General features: G+C 37.4%; 1 protein-coding gene and 1 long non-coding RNA gene across 3 annotated transcripts in view; both read left to right on the top strand.

The window, feature by feature from the left end:
• Positions 1–17,651, top strand: part of LOC124179901 — a 123,395-nt gene that overhangs the window by 77,836 nt on the left and 27,908 nt on the right. The gene's annotated exons all lie outside the window — the stretch shown is intronic.
• Positions 1–17,651, top strand: part of LOC124179896 (elongation of very long chain fatty acids protein AAEL008004) — a 46,958-nt gene that overhangs the window by 25,922 nt on the left and 3,385 nt on the right. Inside the window, exons 1-5 of one of the 2 annotated variants that reach the window (XM_046564761.1) lie at positions 1,308–1,888; positions 13,782–13,886; positions 14,723–14,994; positions 15,844–16,027; positions 17,134–17,249. In XM_046564761.1, the coding sequence (XP_046420717.1) occupies positions 13,793–13,886; positions 14,723–14,994; positions 15,844–16,027; positions 17,134–17,249 (666 nt within the window). In that variant the 5' untranslated portion in view covers positions 1,308–1,888; positions 13,782–13,792. Of the gene's footprint in view, positions 1–1,307; positions 1,889–13,781; positions 13,887–14,722; positions 14,995–15,843; positions 16,028–17,133; positions 17,250–17,651 lie in introns of those variants that run through there. The other variant, XM_046564762.1, reaches the window with a different exon arrangement.

Here is a 17,651-nt window from a genome sequence, read left to right on the forward strand (position 1 = left end):
GGACAGGTATAATCACGTAATAATCACCACCACCTGCAGACCGGTGCGATATAAATCATGGTGAAAAAAAAAAGAAGGGAAAAAATAATCGTATCAGTGTGCATTGTTCGGTACGAGTCGCTACACCGTGTTCGTTCATTGCCGAGTGTTTTGCAAATGCATGTACGCAAGCTTTTTGCCTTGGTATAAAGTTATGTAATATAATAATGCATCGTCGTTATTCCCGAGAACTTTTGCTGTATTTTCTTCTCCTTCTTTCTTGTCAAAAACAATTACCACGGACGGTGAGAATAAACAGGTAACGAGGGTATAATAGGTCGGAAATTTTCTACGATGGAACAAAAATCATCTCCGATGACGCTGTCGTAATTTCTTTGATTAACCCGAGTGTTGTAATTTGGAATTTACCACGATATTCAGTAATCAGTAACGAAAATTTGACTGTTACTCGCTCGAACGTTGAAAATTCGTCAACGTTTATACCGTAAATAATTGATCAGGTTTTTTAGAAATTTGTAAATTTTTATTCAATCATATTACGGCCCGCGAGTTGATGACCAGGTTCTGTATTTGGCAAGTCTTGCGTGGAGGTTGAGAACGTGGTAATTTGAGGGTAAAAAAAAAAAAAAAAAAAAAAAAAAAACAAACATCATAATATCGGCACGCAGAATCGCGTATTATACCATTAAGTATCAGCAATTAAAGTACACGATTCCTGTAACAAAGGTGGGACATCTTAATTCCTTAGTCATGATTCTGGTTCCTTCATACATATACGCATAGTGAGAAAAAGAATCGTTTCTAACTCACCTTGAACCATGAACCGAAATTTTTTCGCCTTGTATTACGTGACTGTAACTATAAAAATAAAGTTTGAACGTCAGACTTTGTCCTAAAAAAAAATTTCAACATATACTTTATTTCAGAGAATAGAATAGAGTCAAATTGAATGACGCGTCCTGTGTCTCGGGAGGATTTTCGTGGTTTGTTTAAAAATGAACATTTAGATTTTTAATCGGTAAAAAATAAATGGAAAATGAGCGATCGAAGACGTCCTCCTTTCCTGAAACAATCGAATAACTTGTCATTATCGACGTCATCGTCATCTGAAAACTTATGAAACTTTCTTAACTGTGACGTAAACTCAAGGTGCATTGCAGGGAAAACGGGAGGAGAGAAATGACGGGTATGGACCGAGCTGCGGGGCCCGGTGAAAATAAATCGGTCTCCCTCTCCACTGCGGGGGACCTACTTAGGCCCTGATTCCCACTTCGTCAATTTCCGCAGGCCAAGTAGCCGGGGATAGCACAAGTCCCAGTTCGTTTCCAACGCCATAAGGTAGACGCCACATGTTGCCTATCGCCAATAAAAGCGAAGCTTTCCGCACTTCGCAACAGAGTCACGGATTAAACGGTCCTCGTACCGGCATCCCTCAGCCGGGCCCCAGGAATAAAGTTTAAAAAAAAAAAAAAAAAAAAAAAAACATAGAAAACCAACCGATCGCGCAACATTAACGATCCTTGGAACAAAGAGGATCGTGGATTCTGCAAATAAGCTCGTAAAATCGTCAGGGAAATCGGTAATCGGTCTGGTCACGAGGGTCGATTACAGTCACCGAATCGTCGGTAGATCAGGATCGGTAAATATATCGGTAAAACCAGGGTGTTCTCGTTTGTGTTTGCCGGAAGCTGGTCATCGTCGCTGGTGAAAAATCGCCGACAACCCGCGTACTCTTGGGAGGAATAAAAAAGTAAACAAAGAAGGGGATAAGTATTGAAAATTTGAAAGTATTAAACTCCTTCATTTCCCGCTCGTTCAAAGTTTCACAATGGAATAATCGGCCGTCTGCGACGGATGAACTGAGGAATCGCATTCATCGATCTGGCAAGTAAGTGTTACGTCTAAAATTCGACAAATTCTGTAAAATATTTATGCACGCGAAGCCGAAATTTTTTGCCTCCGATTCGTCAGTTGCCGCTTGGCGAAAAAGGCTCGTCGCTTTTAGTTCGGCCCGATCGCGTCCACGGCTTGGTGGACACTTTCAACGTTCTAAACTGGAGAAATCGTGGCGGAAATCTTACTATCATCTAAGAGACCTTGTTCCGGTTTACTAAACGTGTATACGAAAGTCCTATAAGACCGGTTTTATTTCTCGTTTCTGTACGCATACGCGCGTTAGGTATTAAGGTGAATATATATTTATACGTGTTTAACGTTATTGTGTACCTTACGTACACGTAATTACCAGCTTACGTGTAGAATATTTTAACACGATTCGAGAGGGGAATTAAAAAAGACCGTAAGTGCCTTAAACATGGAGAGAAACTGTTTTTTTCTTTCTTGCATAGTTCTTCGTCGCTTGAATTTGTCTGTGCATGGAAAAAGGGAAGGGGAAAAAAAAAAAAAAAAAAAAAAACAGAAACCGCCACTCGCAGTCTCTTTTAATTCTCATATGTACACGAATTATACGCAAATATTTAAAAGTTGTAACGTCGTGAATTTTCGATCGCGTTTTAACCTTGGGTAAAATTTGCAAATTTATTTTCACACCTCGCTGTTAACTTTCAGAGATAACACCGGTCAACGCGAATTTTCAGTCTCGGTGTTCTAGATGTTAAATTTTCATTTCTTTCACGTGAGCGACGAGAAAAAAAGAAAGAATAAAAAAAAAAAAAAACAGTTGTGTTAGATAAAATTTACTTTTGTAGAAACCAGAACGATATTTCGGGTTTTAACAAAAGTTACCTATGTTCTCAAACATTTATTGTAAATAACGACTAAACAAACTTCGGTTTCGGTTTTGATTCGTTTTTGTTCGAAAATAATAATATATCACAGGTCAACAAAATTTTTTTTATTTACTTCGAGTTTATATCTAAATAAACAAATTTCGATTCCATATCGAATAATAACCGAAATCTTCGTTTATCGGCGTAGAAAAAAGTACAAAAGCAAACTTTATAAGTAACAGATCGAGATTTTGGTTATTATTCGACGTATAGGATCAAAATTTATTTATTTAAATATAAACTGTAAAAATTTTTTTTTTTTTTTTTTCTTTCCAATCCGAGCAATTAATCGTCGCGCATTGTTACACCTTACCGGTAACACATCGCGTTATATTCCAACCGTTACTTTCACGATCGTTCGATTTCACGATCAATCAAACTCTTCCGAAAAAAATTAAAACGATTGCGCAACACGGCCTCCGGTCTTCGATATGCAATAATAATTTCCAATCGAATTTCGAGCGTGTCGAAAAAGAAGAATAATTTATAGTCCGTCCATAATTCCGAAGAGGAGAAAGAACAATTTCCCTTACGAAACTGTTAAATATTACACAAATAGTTTGTAAATATTTAACGGCGATCGAACTCCTCAACGAAGACGAATGTTATGAAAATTATGCTTCCGGATACCGGAGGCTCGAATTCCTCCGACATTTAATTCGTTTTATTCGCTCGCTATATTTTCACGCGCATTGCCCGAGGGCTCGATCATGTAACTCCGCATATTTAACCGCTCGCAAAGACGCGGAAAAAGGCGCTCCCGTACGCGTCTCCATTTGCTTTCTTGTTACGCTTTCTTCAGACCATTTCTCCCAAGCTCTGTAATGTACTTAACTGCACGTATATCGGGCAGTCGGAATCTGCGCCGAGTGCACATATGCGTCAGTTTTGCTGGAACGAAGGTGAGACGCGATATCGAAACGATTAATAAGGAAGCCGACGCGACGCGACTCGCGGTCAAAGAGCGAAAGCTGATTGCAATTTGTCTGGGATCCTTGAAATTTACGACTCTTTGATACGGATTTACACAAGATATATTCGGTTTCGTAGAGAAATTTTTACTTCCGTTTACCGATCACTCCTCAACTAATTTCATTTTTTACCACGATCGAAGAATATTATAGTTCTAGGTAGAAAATGATCATTAGTTTTATAGCTGTTGCCGGAAATTCTAGTAACAATATCGCAAAATGGTTACTATAATCATACTTCGTTATCTATTAACAAGAAAATTTATGGGTTTTAATTAACTGACACCTTTTTCATCGGCTTATAAGTCAGAAATTGTGCTATTGAAAGTTATAATCACATTAAATAGTAAGTTCCACGGCGTTGTAACTTTGTAACGTGTAATGTAATTTTTATTATCGCACCCGCACGATGGTATAAAATTAAATCAGAGTCCCCTGAAGGTTGAAAATTTGATTAACCACGCGTTCAGAGATTTTTAAAACCAAGTCTCTGCCGCTGACTAGTCGTTAAAAAAAAAAAAAGTTCAAGTCCGCGTATCGGGAACTTATTTACATTCAATCCTGTATAAAGTTTCAAACCTGCAGAGTGAAAACTCGCGGTTACGCGCCGAGTGGTATTAATATAGTCACAGTTATATCGTAAGCCGAGCAATCTCTACCCGTTACACTCGCTACAACAATCGTACATATCGTGGCAACGCCCAAAGCGTGCCAGCCTCGTTGAATTTAATTGTAAGATTCTATTCAGAACGTGACGTTTGCGATGCGCATTGAGGAGAGTCGGAGAATCGCGGTGGGAAAAATGAAATACGAATATGAAATATGAAATGAAGAAAGAAAGGATCGATCGATCAGCTCCTCCTTATTTCCGGAATTTGAACAAGATCTGCGAAATTTTTATTTTTATTTTTTTTTTGGTAAGAGCTGAAACGTTCTTTCTGCTTTCAATTCCTTCATTTCTCTTTTAAATTTTCACCATCCGCATATAGCGGTTTCGCTGGTCCGCGAATTCGCCGTTTCGAATATTGTCGAAAGTTTAGCGGCAAAAAATCAAAGACTAGACAGCTCGCGGCAATATATTTTGGTTATAGCTCATGGCCTCTGACATCCGCACTTGTAATAGTAGACCAGGTCTAACAGATCCTTGAAAGCTGCATCGCAATTATACTTTTTTTTTTTTTTTTTTTTACCGGTTACAATATGGACCTGGTCACGTTTCTATACAACAGTACATGTGATGATTCTGCTTATGATATTGTACGCACACATTGAACAGACGCAAGTATCCATATAATTATAAAGGCGGATTCGTTGTTAACGATTTTATCGCAGGCATGTGAGAAAAGTCTTTTTTTTTTTTTTTTTCATTCTCTTTGCTGTAATTAATTTTTTTTCCTTAACATTTTTTTATCTTGTTTCTTTTGTACTTTTAACGGTCTGCACGGCGACATTCGGAGAGAACGGTTCTAAGCCGTAAAAAAAAACAAAAAAAAAATAAAAATAAAAAAAAACGCCTTTTCGATCTAACGCCTGCGTACTTTAACACGCGTAATGTATACCTGCCAACGTTAAAAGACTCATACGAAAATTCAAATTTTGTTAATTAACGTAATGTCGTTATTATTCTGTAGAATAGGCACGCAAGTCGATAAAAAATATTACCGTTAGGTATAGTGGGATTTGATTTATTCTTAGATTACACTTGACTTCGATTCTTGAAAATTTCTGAAAAAAATTCTGTTCAATTCGAGATAGTATTAAGAATAATGCTAATGTTTTTGCGTTTTGTAAAATATATTTAAACTAAATGAAGAGAGAAAGATTGTTTTATTTTTCTGTTATATAGGTAGGCATATTATTGTACTCTGATAAGTTGGACGATATTAAGTGTATAAATCGGAGGTTCGTTTACCGGTGCAATAAAGAGAGAGAAAGAAAAAAAAATAAACAAAATACAAACAAATTACCGGTTAAAATCACGTACAAGCGAATCGTGTAAAATGAGAATATCGCGTGTGACTTCGCGACGAGGTTCGTTTCTCGGTAACGGAGTTCACGAAACGAAATACGCAACGCTGTTTACAATAATCGAATGCATATTTATGAAAGAGATTCGACACGGAGGCGAAGAACGGTACCGGGCGTCAAACCGGATGAGAATAAGATGCTGACCCAGATGAAGAAGGTGCCTTTAACCCTACCTCAACCGAACAGCCTCGGGGCGAAGAACGGTCGCATTTCGGACACCGCAAAGCAGGTTCCGTTGGCTCCGAGGTGTTCAGCCTGAAGATGTACGGAGAAAGGAGGAGATTGTAACAGATTCGAAGACCCAATTTCATCTAATTCCGAGGCGCATTGACGCGGAGCGACGGAGTTGAAATTCTGGTCGTTCTCTCCGCGAACGGCGCTGTAAATGGCACCTTTAACACATTTTATTTATAATGAGATTTCGAGGCGACGATGTGAGAATTGAACGCGCAAACACGGACGGTACGAAGAAGAAACGGACCTCGATGGACCGACGTGTTTCTACCTTCACTAATTTCGGCGCTGGTACGAGCAGAGAAAAGACCGGTACCGGTTCTCAACCGATCGCTCGACTTACTTACCTGTCCGCTTACGACGATATATCCGCAAGCTTTCTTCATCCGAAGCCCGGTCATTTAACGGCGGTGTTAATCGAGTTCGGTGAATTGGGAGCCGAACCAATTAACGCGACATTGAAAAAGACCGGCCTTTTATGACGAGACGAGACGTTATTAATGGGTTATTAACCCAATTTGGGTGCGTTGAAAAAGGCGATTTTCATGAATTTTTTCAACAGGTTTATATTATTAATATTGAAGTATAAGTTGTTACACTTAATAAATACACTCCCGAAATAGATGGAAAGATTTTTTTCAATTCATTTTAGTTCCAATCATTTATATCAACGATTTGTGAAAATTTTCATTTTGACCATTTTTATTTGGCCAAAGACATTGAAAAGAAACGTGGATTTCTTTTGTTTTTCGAAAAATGTCCGCCATTTTGTCAATTTTGCAAAAATAAAAAATCGTATGATATGCGCTATAGCTATTAATACGCTGAATCTAAAACCGATCGAGTTTTTTTTTTGGACCATCAATCCCAGGGATTTCATCAACAGCGCAGACCCATCTTTTTTTCGAACCTTTCTTCAGCTACCACTTTCATGTATAAAAACTCACTGAAATGGAATAAAAAAAAAATATTTCCATGTATTTCAGGAGTGTATTTATTAAATGTAACAACTTATATCGGGACAATCTGTTTAAACTTGAAAATGAACCGCGCATGCGCGAGTTTTATCGGCTGTTCCTGCAGGCTGGCCAATCCGAGTTTTCAGCTGTCGAACTCTTTCTGCCAGCGATGCGGTTCATACGAATTTTCGTGGTTAGAATCTCAAATAATCGAGGCAGCGACTCGGAAAGGTTTCGGAAGCGTTTGTTGTCGGATCGGAAAGTTGATTCTTCGAAGAACGCTCGGAATTCAACGCTTACGCTCTTTGAAAATTCAAACGTCGACATTTTGCGTAGGTTGGCCCACCTGCGTCGCGGACAAAATTATCGCTGCGGGAAGATTTGGCCGACCAACGAGATTCGATTATTTGGCGCATGCGCGGTTCATTTTCAAGTTTCAAGAGATTGTCCCGGTATATCGATACTTATAATACAAACCAATTGAAAAAAACTTATGAAAACAGCCTTTTCTTAGCGCGCCTAAATTGGGTAGACTCATTAATACCGAGTCGCTTCGTTCGCGGTTATTTTATTAATGAAAATTTTTCGACATTGGTATTGCGATCGAGGGGCAAAATTCTTTGGACGCAATAACCGTGGCCAATTTTTTTTAATAAGAAGCAATTTGAGTTAGCGATTCGTGCAGATTAAACAAATCGTTTGTTTATATCTCGAAAAAGCTTCCTCTCTCAAAAGTCTGCGAGAGCAAAGTGAAGGCGTCGTGATTCTTCGTCGTGTAGAAAGAACGGCTGTCGAAGTGAGCGTAAGAATAAACCGAACGAAGTCGACTCTGGACCGCGAGCTTTTCAAGTGAAAGCTAACCGCGAATAAACCGTTTTTGCTACGAAACGACGCAGAGTTAGATATTACGTTGCGTACGCGGAGTAACTCGTTACCCAACTGAAAGTTGAGGTGATCTTAAGTCCATCGAGTCTCATGGATTTATCATTTGTTTTTTTTTGTTTTTTTTATTTTTTTTCATTAATTAAATTACCGTTGATAATCGATCGGACGCGCGACGTTGCGAATCAATTTCCGCCACAGCTGCTGGAATAATTCTTAAACGGTTCGCCAATTCGTCCACACCAGCGGTTAAATTTTTTTACACCGTGAAGGAATCGCTGGGAAAGAATCTTTGTCGTTACGGAGTATCAGGACGAATTGTCATCTTATCGCGAAGAAATTGACGTTGCGAAAGGTTCGCTGGTCTCTCGCCAACTGCGCCAACGGGTTTAATAACAAGAATAATTGCACACCTACGGACTGCAATTTTATCCGTTTCTCCTGCTCTGTTTCTAGTCCTCTTAAAATTCTGCTCTCCGTCGACTGACTCAAGTCGGTTCAGACTCGCTTTGCGCAGATTATACGGGCCGTTTCACTCGCGCTTACGGCCGTAAATTTGCAATTTCCACTCGCCGGGTGTCTCTCAAGATGTGCGGTTCAACGAACGACATTGCTCTATGCAAGATGACGACTACTTCGAACAGCTGATATTGATCCGGGATGGTTCGCAAATGACGAATGATCGCGCGATTTAAGGGAACTGTAGAGCTTCGAGATTTCGAAACTTTTGGTGACTTGGTTTGTTTGTGATAACGGTGCAATTGAACACAACCGGCTTTAACTTTTCGGACTGTTTACTGGCATATTTGTCAATAATCAAGATGTTGGTTCCCAGGTCATTGATACAGTCTTCTTGAAGAAACAGTTTGATCTTTGTCTTAGGCTTTGAAATTTGAAAAATTGATTGATTTTCTACTTGTTTGCACGGAAATCGAAATTCTATGCTGAAAGATCATTTTTGCAGGAACTAGAACTCGGCGAGTTACGAATTATAGAGGAGCGATGAGATTCGATAAAGTGGCGAAAAATTTGCCGGAAAAATAAGACAGCGCTGCAGCGTGACGACATTGGAGTTTCAAGTTTCGGCGATATAACTGCGAGTGCGTTGAACTTGAAAATACTTCTTTTTTTTTTTTTTTTCTTTCACTTAACCGAAAGCGTCGTAATTGTGTAAAAATTGTAGCCTCGTCGAGAAATCTGTTACAGATGCTGAAGGTCGTTTGATAACTCGAAGAATCGTATATTATTTTTCAAATTTCATCCAATCAACCTAATTCCAGCGGCAACATTTTTTTACAAATCATTTTTCGTAATGAATTAGTCGATCCATCTGAGCAACTCAAGTTTTTGTTAATATGTTTATTCCAGCACATATTCTACAACGAAAAATCAACGTTTTAAGTTTTCACTCGGAGTAGGATTTCTATTTTTACTATCTTTGAAATTTTTTTTTTTATAAGGACGCCGTTGTGTTTCGATCAATATTAAATTATAAAGTTAGGAAATTCATTCTTTGTGGCTGATTGTCTTGCATTTTTCAAAAATTTCCATCAATCAAAAAAATCACCAACAACCAATTACGTAACCTTGTGTAAAATTGATAAATATTCGATACTTAAATCGATGTAAAGAAATAGTAAAAATAGGAATTCCACTCCAATCGAACCCTTAAAATGTTCGTTTCTCATCTTACAACGTGTAGAGAATTTTTCAAAAAAAAGGTCGTTTTTTGGGTAGCTTACAAAATAATTAATTTAAGAAACTTTTTCAGCAAAAAAAAAAAAAAAAAAGTTTATATTAAAAAGTTTGTCCTTATTGCACAAATCACCGGATTGACGGACGTTGTGCATAACTCGGCATAAGCCAGCACGTTACATGTCGGCTCTGAATGCACCTATGCACATTGCTTATGTAACGATCTGCCCGTCAGTTTTCTATTCTTGCATTTAAACTCGCGGACTTGTATTTCCATATTTTCCCCTCGTCCTGCACTGATTTTCATCACTTTCGATTTATTATTATTTCTCGCATTGCGGTTTCTGCATTGACTTCGGAGTTTCTCGCTCAAATATTGTAATATTCGTCGGGTCCGAGTCTCGTTTCTCACTTTTTTAATCTCGTTTTTTTCGTCAATATCCGATATTTTAATATCGCATGATACAGCGAAAAGAGTCTGAGATTAATGACTGATGTAACGAATTATGTTACGTTAGAATAGAATTTGTACATCGGATCAGATTATCCGCCAAAATGCGAAAATCAGCTGTTTAAAAATTGGATTTTTATAGAAAACGCTTAAGAAAGTTGGAAGTTTTTTCAATGGAAATGCTGTCATAATTATTTATCATGAAATCTGTGAAACTTGATAAAAAAAAAAACGAGATAATGGTTGTTGGAATAATGATATAATCCTGCCAACGACATGTTGAAAAGTAGACGTTGCCGACAGTTTCAAAAAGATTTTTAATGATAAACACGACGGTGTATAGTTTAAAAATGTCGCATCCATGTTCTGACGATATGGCGCGGAATTTGAATAACGTGAATCGTATTTTCACATAATCTGGATTGATTTATTAATAATAATAACAAAACAAAGATAAAATCGTTGACATTTGACCGAACGAAATCTATTTTACATCAAGCCGTATGAAAATAATGAAATTATACACTCGCTATCGATTAAAAATTAAAATTCGTCAACTTCATTTATCCACATCATTTTAAAAATTTCAATGTAAATTATACTCCTCCAAAAGGATATACGACTTACTCCGGAGTCAACAAAGAACCACCTTAAAAGTTTATACATAGCATATAAGATTATACGAGATTGGTTTTTAAAAGCGTTTCGCACAGCATCAATAAATATATTGCACCAAAAATTTGTGCTACCGATTCTGAGAAATATGACGATAATTGTTATTGAATCGGCGCATCAATTAACAAACCTTACTGTCCGTAATACGTTAGAAAAAGAGACAGAAGTAGAGAGAGAGAGAGAGAGAGAGAGGCTTCCGCGTGATCGGGGAAAGTAATACGAGCTCGATATTGCTGCCTTTTCACCCGTTTCTTCGGATATTTCTTTTCGCCCATTCACGTAACTATGATAGAGCTGTTTATGTCATCGGAGCTCGCCGGGTCGCGAGTGAAAACGCATCTCACAAGCCATTTTCTTTCTCAGCCCCGCCTGTTTGTTAACTTTTATCTCTTTTACGCGACGATTTTACAAACGAATTCCTAGGCGAACGAAGTCTCGAGTGATTAACGGACTATTACATCGCACCTTAATTGTTATATACACATACAGACATACGCTTCGCGGGCAAGCATTCGAGTTGTTTAGGAATTTCACAATCTCAAAACTGATTTTATACACGCCCGTTTGAAAAACGGTGTATAATTCTATGTATATATGTATGTACATTTTCTATAACTATTTGTAAGGCCGGACGTTTAATCAAACGACGATTTTCGCTTCTCTCATATATAACTATTGTAATATAATGCAAATATATGATGCAATAAGTTTGTAATGTATATTATATATACACTTTGTATATTAATCATTGCGATTTATTTTCAACGAGATCCGTTACCCTTGTATTACGTTTGATCTCGAAAAATCGATTGCTGATCAGCTCCAAATCGGGAGTCTACGTTTTTCTAATTTTTTTAATTTTTAATTTTTTTCTTTTTTTTCAAGTAGAAAAATCTATTCAACTAATTGGCTAATCAAGAACAATTTACCGATAAAAAATTTTCATATCGTACTCGGAAGAATCACAGCAATTAGGTATAATGATTATTAGCGCTGTGTCGGAAAAAATCTTTTATCGAATCTCTGAGAGTGATGCATGCAAAAGAGAGAGAGAGAGAGAGAGAGAGAGAGAGAGAGAGAGAGAGAGAGAGAGAGAGAGAGAGAGAGAGAGAGAGAGAGAGAGAGAGAGAGAGAGAGAGAGAGAGAGAGAGAGAGAGAGAGAGAGAGAGGCAAACGCGATTTATGTACGAAAATTTTTATACAGAGTTCAATTCAGTCGCGAGGAATGTTTTATAAATACACCTGATCACATAACGTAGTTGAATTAATAAATCGTACCGAATGATTTAGCCCAGCAAGGATCTTTCATAAATGCGTCACGATCTCAGAATGTGATCTCAGAAAAGTGAAATCAGCTGGGGGATGCTAAATTTCGAGATGTGTGCGGTAATTTCGGAAGGAAGAAAAAACCAGTTAATGTCATACAATTTAAAAAAATAAGGAAAAAAAAAAACGAAAACAGTGAATCATATATTCTATACAGTTTTGATACAAGAAATAAAATAAAAAAACCTTAAATCAAAAAGAGTCTGAACGTAAAGTAATTTACAGACATATTTCGATGCTAAGTTAGCTGCTCGACAGTCGTAAACCAAAATACTAGCAAATTCAAGAAAAAAAGGAGTAAATCATTTTTTCACGCTCGTAGACCGTAACACTTAAACTAGTTCGTAGTCTTGACTAATTAAAAAAAAAAATGTGCGAATTACAATAGAGCGAAAAATTAGGATTAAATAAAGTCTCTAATCGCAATCCGCCGTTATATTTATTTTATAATTACTCTATTTCCTCGCATTACTCGCGACCTAAAATCAAATACAACGACGAAAAAATTTCTTTTAGGAGGATATAATCTCGAGGAAGTCACGTCCTCGTGTGTATAAAGCACACTTAATTAACACAAGTGCGCACACTTATTATTATTCGAATCTAAGTTGACCGATTCGAAAGCGTTAAATTCTCACATCGGTGTCAATAATTAGGCAAGCTGCGTTTCCAGCCAGTTTCAACTCTCGGATGTTTTGCCGTTGTAGCTGGCCGTTTGAAACAAATAAATGAAAGGCAAGAACGCAATGTAATCACATAGCAAACGCAAAATTATATGATAGGTAAAAAAGAAACTCTGGTTATAATATATCATGCGGATTATATTAATTTATATATCATATCCATAGACTTTCACTTTTTACAGAGGAGCCCGCTGCACACACGGACCGTGTCAAATCGCTTTATCTTGCCAGTGTCAACGATAAACGAATCTCGATCTTAATTCTCAGAGTCAAACGTCAGGTTTTGATATTACGAATCCGCTCGTGTGTTACGAGTTGGCGGAAAGTGGTGGGTGGGAGGAAATCGCACCGAAAAACAATTCATATTTTGCTCGTCGTTGTTTCGGCTAATTTTAACTTCATTCGCGTACTCGCCGAATTCGTAACTGCGTCTCGTTATTTACACCTGTACATACGTGACAAACATGTACCGGGACGATCTGTTGAAACTTGAAAATGAACCGCGCATGCGCGAGTTTTATCGGCTGTTCGCGCAGGCTGGCCAATCCGAGTTTTCAGCTGTCGAACTCTTTCTGCCGGCGATGCGGTTGATACGAATTTTCGAGGTTAGAATCTCAAGTAATCGAGGCAGCGACTCGGAAAGGTTTCGGAAGCGTTTGTTGTCGGGTCGGAAAGTTGATTCTTCGAAGAACGCTCGGAATTCAACGCTTACGCTCTTTGAAAATTCGAACGTAGACATTTTGCGTAGGTTGGCCCGCCTGCGTCGCGGACAAAATTATCGCTGCGGGAAGATTTGGCCGACCAATGAGATCTGATTATTTGGCGCATGCGCGGTTCATTTTCAAGTTTCAAGAGATTGTCCCGGTATAAGTAGAATTTCGCTGTGGATTATCAAGAATCTATCGATTGCTTCGTCCGGTACACCTTCTTCTTTTGCGAGAAAGTTATATTGTGTATTTAATTAACGCACCAATTGAAGCCCCTTTCTTTTTTTCTATATTTTACGGTTCTTTGACGCATAATTGAAAAAAAAAAAAAAAAAAAAAAATGCTCAACCCACTAATTAATTGCCTTTAATCTCGTTACAGTCTGATTTCTAATGAACACCAGCGACGATACAATCAGCGAGATGTCGAACATCTACAACAACTCGGTCGTGAGGTTTTACCAACGTTTGTTCTACGAATGGGCTGGTGAGTTTATTCGAGAATCCTATTTTACGTTACTTCGAACAATCGGCTCCTCCGTATCTTAATTCACAAATGTTCAACAAATCTTGTAAATCATTGACAAGAGATTCTCATTGTCAACATAAATATGGCATTGAATTTGGAAAGAGGAGTTGTCGAAGAATTTCAACAAGAAAAAAAATAAAAAAAAAATAAATAAAAAATCACTAAAAACAAGAACCTAAATTATTTTTTACAAATATCCGGATAAAAAGTTATTTTTTCAAACTGAAAGAACCTCTGCAAAAATATAAGAGATTACACCTAATCATGAAATACAAGGCAGTGCGTTCAAATGTTTTAACTGCGTTTTGTGACTTTCAACCAAAGTTCACCACGAAATCCGTATCGCTAAAAAACCTGATTCCCATCAACCGGAAGTAAAAAAATTCTGTGGTTTGCAGCCCGCAAGAGGTAAAAAAAAAAAAAAAAAAAAAAAAAAAAAACAAATAAATAAACAAATAAAAAAATGTACAAGATGTGTAAAATTGTCGTACGTGCGAACGTTGTTGCAGAAGCATATTGTTTTCTTTCCAATCGATTTTAGATACTCGTGAAACGTGACCGTGAATTTTAAGAACACGTTGCTGGTGGAAGAAAAAAAAAAAAAAAAGTTTCGAGTGCGGAAATACTAATCGAGTCCGCATATCACGTGCTTCGGATCTTTTTCATCCTAGTTCGGGTTGCGTAATAAATTGATCAGCATTTTTCCACCTGTCAATTAATCGATCGAACAAGATTATCTGCCGCAGGCCCATCACGTCAGACGGTCATGCGTTCAATTCTTTGATCTGTCCTAGATGTGAGGACAAAGGATTGGTTTCTGATGGGGTCGCCGGTCCCAGGCGCCAGCATAATGTTCGGCTACCTTTACTTCGTTCTCTCCTGGGGCCCGAGGCACATGGAACACCGAAAGCCGTATCAGCTCAAGAATGTTCTCATTCTTTACAACTTGTTCCAAGTTATCCTCAGCATTTGGTTATTTTGCGAGGGTCTCGACGCCGCCTGGCTAACTAAATACAGCTGGAAGTGCGAGCCCGTAGATTTTTCAAACTCACCAGAAGCGCTCCGGGTCAGTTTTCACGTTAGATTCGAATCATTCCAATATTATTACCTGCACTTTCTCTCCATATTTCTATCCACTTATTCACCTCGGCGTAATTAATAGTCAAGGTGACCGGTTACGTCGGTCGGCTTTGCCGAATGAGGATGACTTTTTACCGGAGGACCGGTTGGAATTTGAAAAAAAAAAAAAAATAAAAAAAAAAGATGCGTTATTTTTTATTTTTATCGATTTTTTATGACGGTATAAATTCACGAATCGAGTTCTTATGCAAATTTAATCAAATTACTGTACGTTCGTTCTCTACTAACTCTTCATTATCGTTTTTCAATTGGTCTATTCAACGTTCTATAACGTTTTGTACAGAAAGGAAATGGTTAACTACACTTACAATTCGGATACACGAAGATAATTGTGGAAATTATTGCTGTGTGTTTTTTTTTTTTTTTTTTTCGTTCTGTTTTGTTTTTGTTTGAATTCTAAATATCATACCTGTGTATAATTTGAATCGAATTAAAGCGACGATTTTCTTTACCGATAAAAAAGCAAAAGGTGAAGTACCTGAGAATAAACAAACGAAAATCAGACCTACGCACGAGTCGGAAAAATATTGTCGATACGATGTTTCGTAAAATCTTTTTACGATCGGTTTTCGTACGTACATTTGTTAATATATGAGCGTGTTATTCCGGTTGCAACAAATTCCTACCGGTTTTCTGTCTTTTCACTCTATCGTTCTTTTTGTTTTTCTCTTTCGTCTCTTTTGCGAGTTGCACGTAATCGCTAAAAGTGAATTCAAGACGTAGAAGAATCCGAATCTCTCCGATCCACCTGATAGTAATAATGAACGATCCGCAGGTTGCTCGAGGCGTCTACATTTACTTCCTTGCGAAAATCTCCGAGCTCCTGGACACCGTCTTCTTCGTTTTGCGGAAGAAGGATCGACAGATAAGCTTCCTTCACATGTATCATCACACCGTCATGCCTCTCGTCGCTTGGGGAGCCACCAAGTATTATCCCGGCGGCCACGGGACCTTCATAGGTACGAAAAAAGGATAAGAAAGAAAAGAAAAGAAAATCTAAAACGACCACAAGATACGGTTGTAATATCGAATTTTTCAATAGTGGAAAGTCTGAACAGCGTAACGCAGTGTCAAAATGTTATAATGAAAAAGCGAAGTGTGAAACGTGAAAACTTTGGAAAGGTCAGAGTCTAGTCGATTAGACAGTCAAAATTTATAGCGAATTACATGAATAAATGAGAATGTATGATAGCGGGTTTCTAGAAAAAAAAAAAAAAAAGAAACATTTTTCAAACACGCATCAAAATTTTGCTATAGCATCTCAAATAGAATATCTCAGCCAAATACGACCTTCTAATATTGATATTTAGAGGTGTCGATTTTATTTTTTCCATTTCTTATTTAAATAATGCGTAAGAAAAATCGAAAATTTGTTGAATTTTTTCCTTTCTCGCAAACGGCTTGACTTATAAGCTATCAGAACACAGATTCTTACAGGAAATTTCACGCTCTATAAAAAAGTAATGAGATGGAATTTTCCCAAATATAAACGGTTAAGAAATATTCAACAGATGACTCAATGTTTGTGGGCGAATATTTCTTAACCTGATAAAGTTAGGAAAATTGTATCTCAGTATTTTTTTTATAGAGCTTGAAATTCCCTATGAAAACCTGTACTTAGATAGTTTATTAATTTTACAATTTTTTTTTTTTTTTTTTGTACGCGTTATGTAACTTGTAAATGAAAGAAGTAAAACAGGCACCTCTAAATATTAATATTAAGCGATCATGTTTGGTTGAAATATTCCATTTGAAATTCTCTACCGAAATTTTCATGCGCGTTTGAAAAAATATAATTTTCGTCTGTTTCGAAACGCTATAATGTATAAACAAGCTGAAATACACATAACGTGCATCGTGGAATTCTTTTATCTCCCTACAAGTCGAGTCGTCTGTATTTCGATCTTCTATATTTAATCAATTTTATTTTTGATCTATTACATTTTGCTCTGCTCTTCTACTCGTCTATGACTTGTGTATCCGGTACCGATTTTTTCGCCACTTTTTAGTTGAGCTACTTTGTTACTCAAATTATTTTCTCCTTTTTCGTCCCATCTAATTTCAGGCATCATCAACACCTTCGTCCACATCGTCATGTACACCTACTACCTTCTGGCGGCGATGCTGCCGCAATATCAGGCCTACTTGTGGTGGAAGAAATACATCACCACCTTACAAATGGTACAATTTTCAATCGATTCTTGCTTTCGTCAACGCTTACAGATTTCTAGAGCAAATTTTTGCGCGCCAATTCTCTCTGGCTTGATCCTCTTTTTCTCGTCGAATTGATAAAGTCTGAATTACTTTAGCGAATAACGCAGTTTTTCGCATCATTCGAGGAGGCCATAATTTTACAAATCGCAAATCAAATATCCAATCGAAAGAGCTTGAATGACCGAAATGATGTTTTTCTAAGTAACGAGCAATCGATTCTCGGCTAGCTTAAATCCATGCCAATTTCTACTCAACATTTGAAATCGCGCGACAAACGTCGAAAATCATGGAAATCATTGTAAGTCTTGCGGTTAAAGGTGAAATGGTTTCAACTCGTTGAAATTTTATTAATTTTTTTCTCCCCGATTT

Source organism: Neodiprion fabricii, chromosome 4, assembly GCF_021155785.1.
Source record: "Neodiprion fabricii isolate iyNeoFabr1 chromosome 4, iyNeoFabr1.1, whole genome shotgun sequence".
Lineage (NCBI taxonomy): Eukaryota > Metazoa > Arthropoda > Insecta > Hymenoptera > Diprionidae > Neodiprion > Neodiprion fabricii.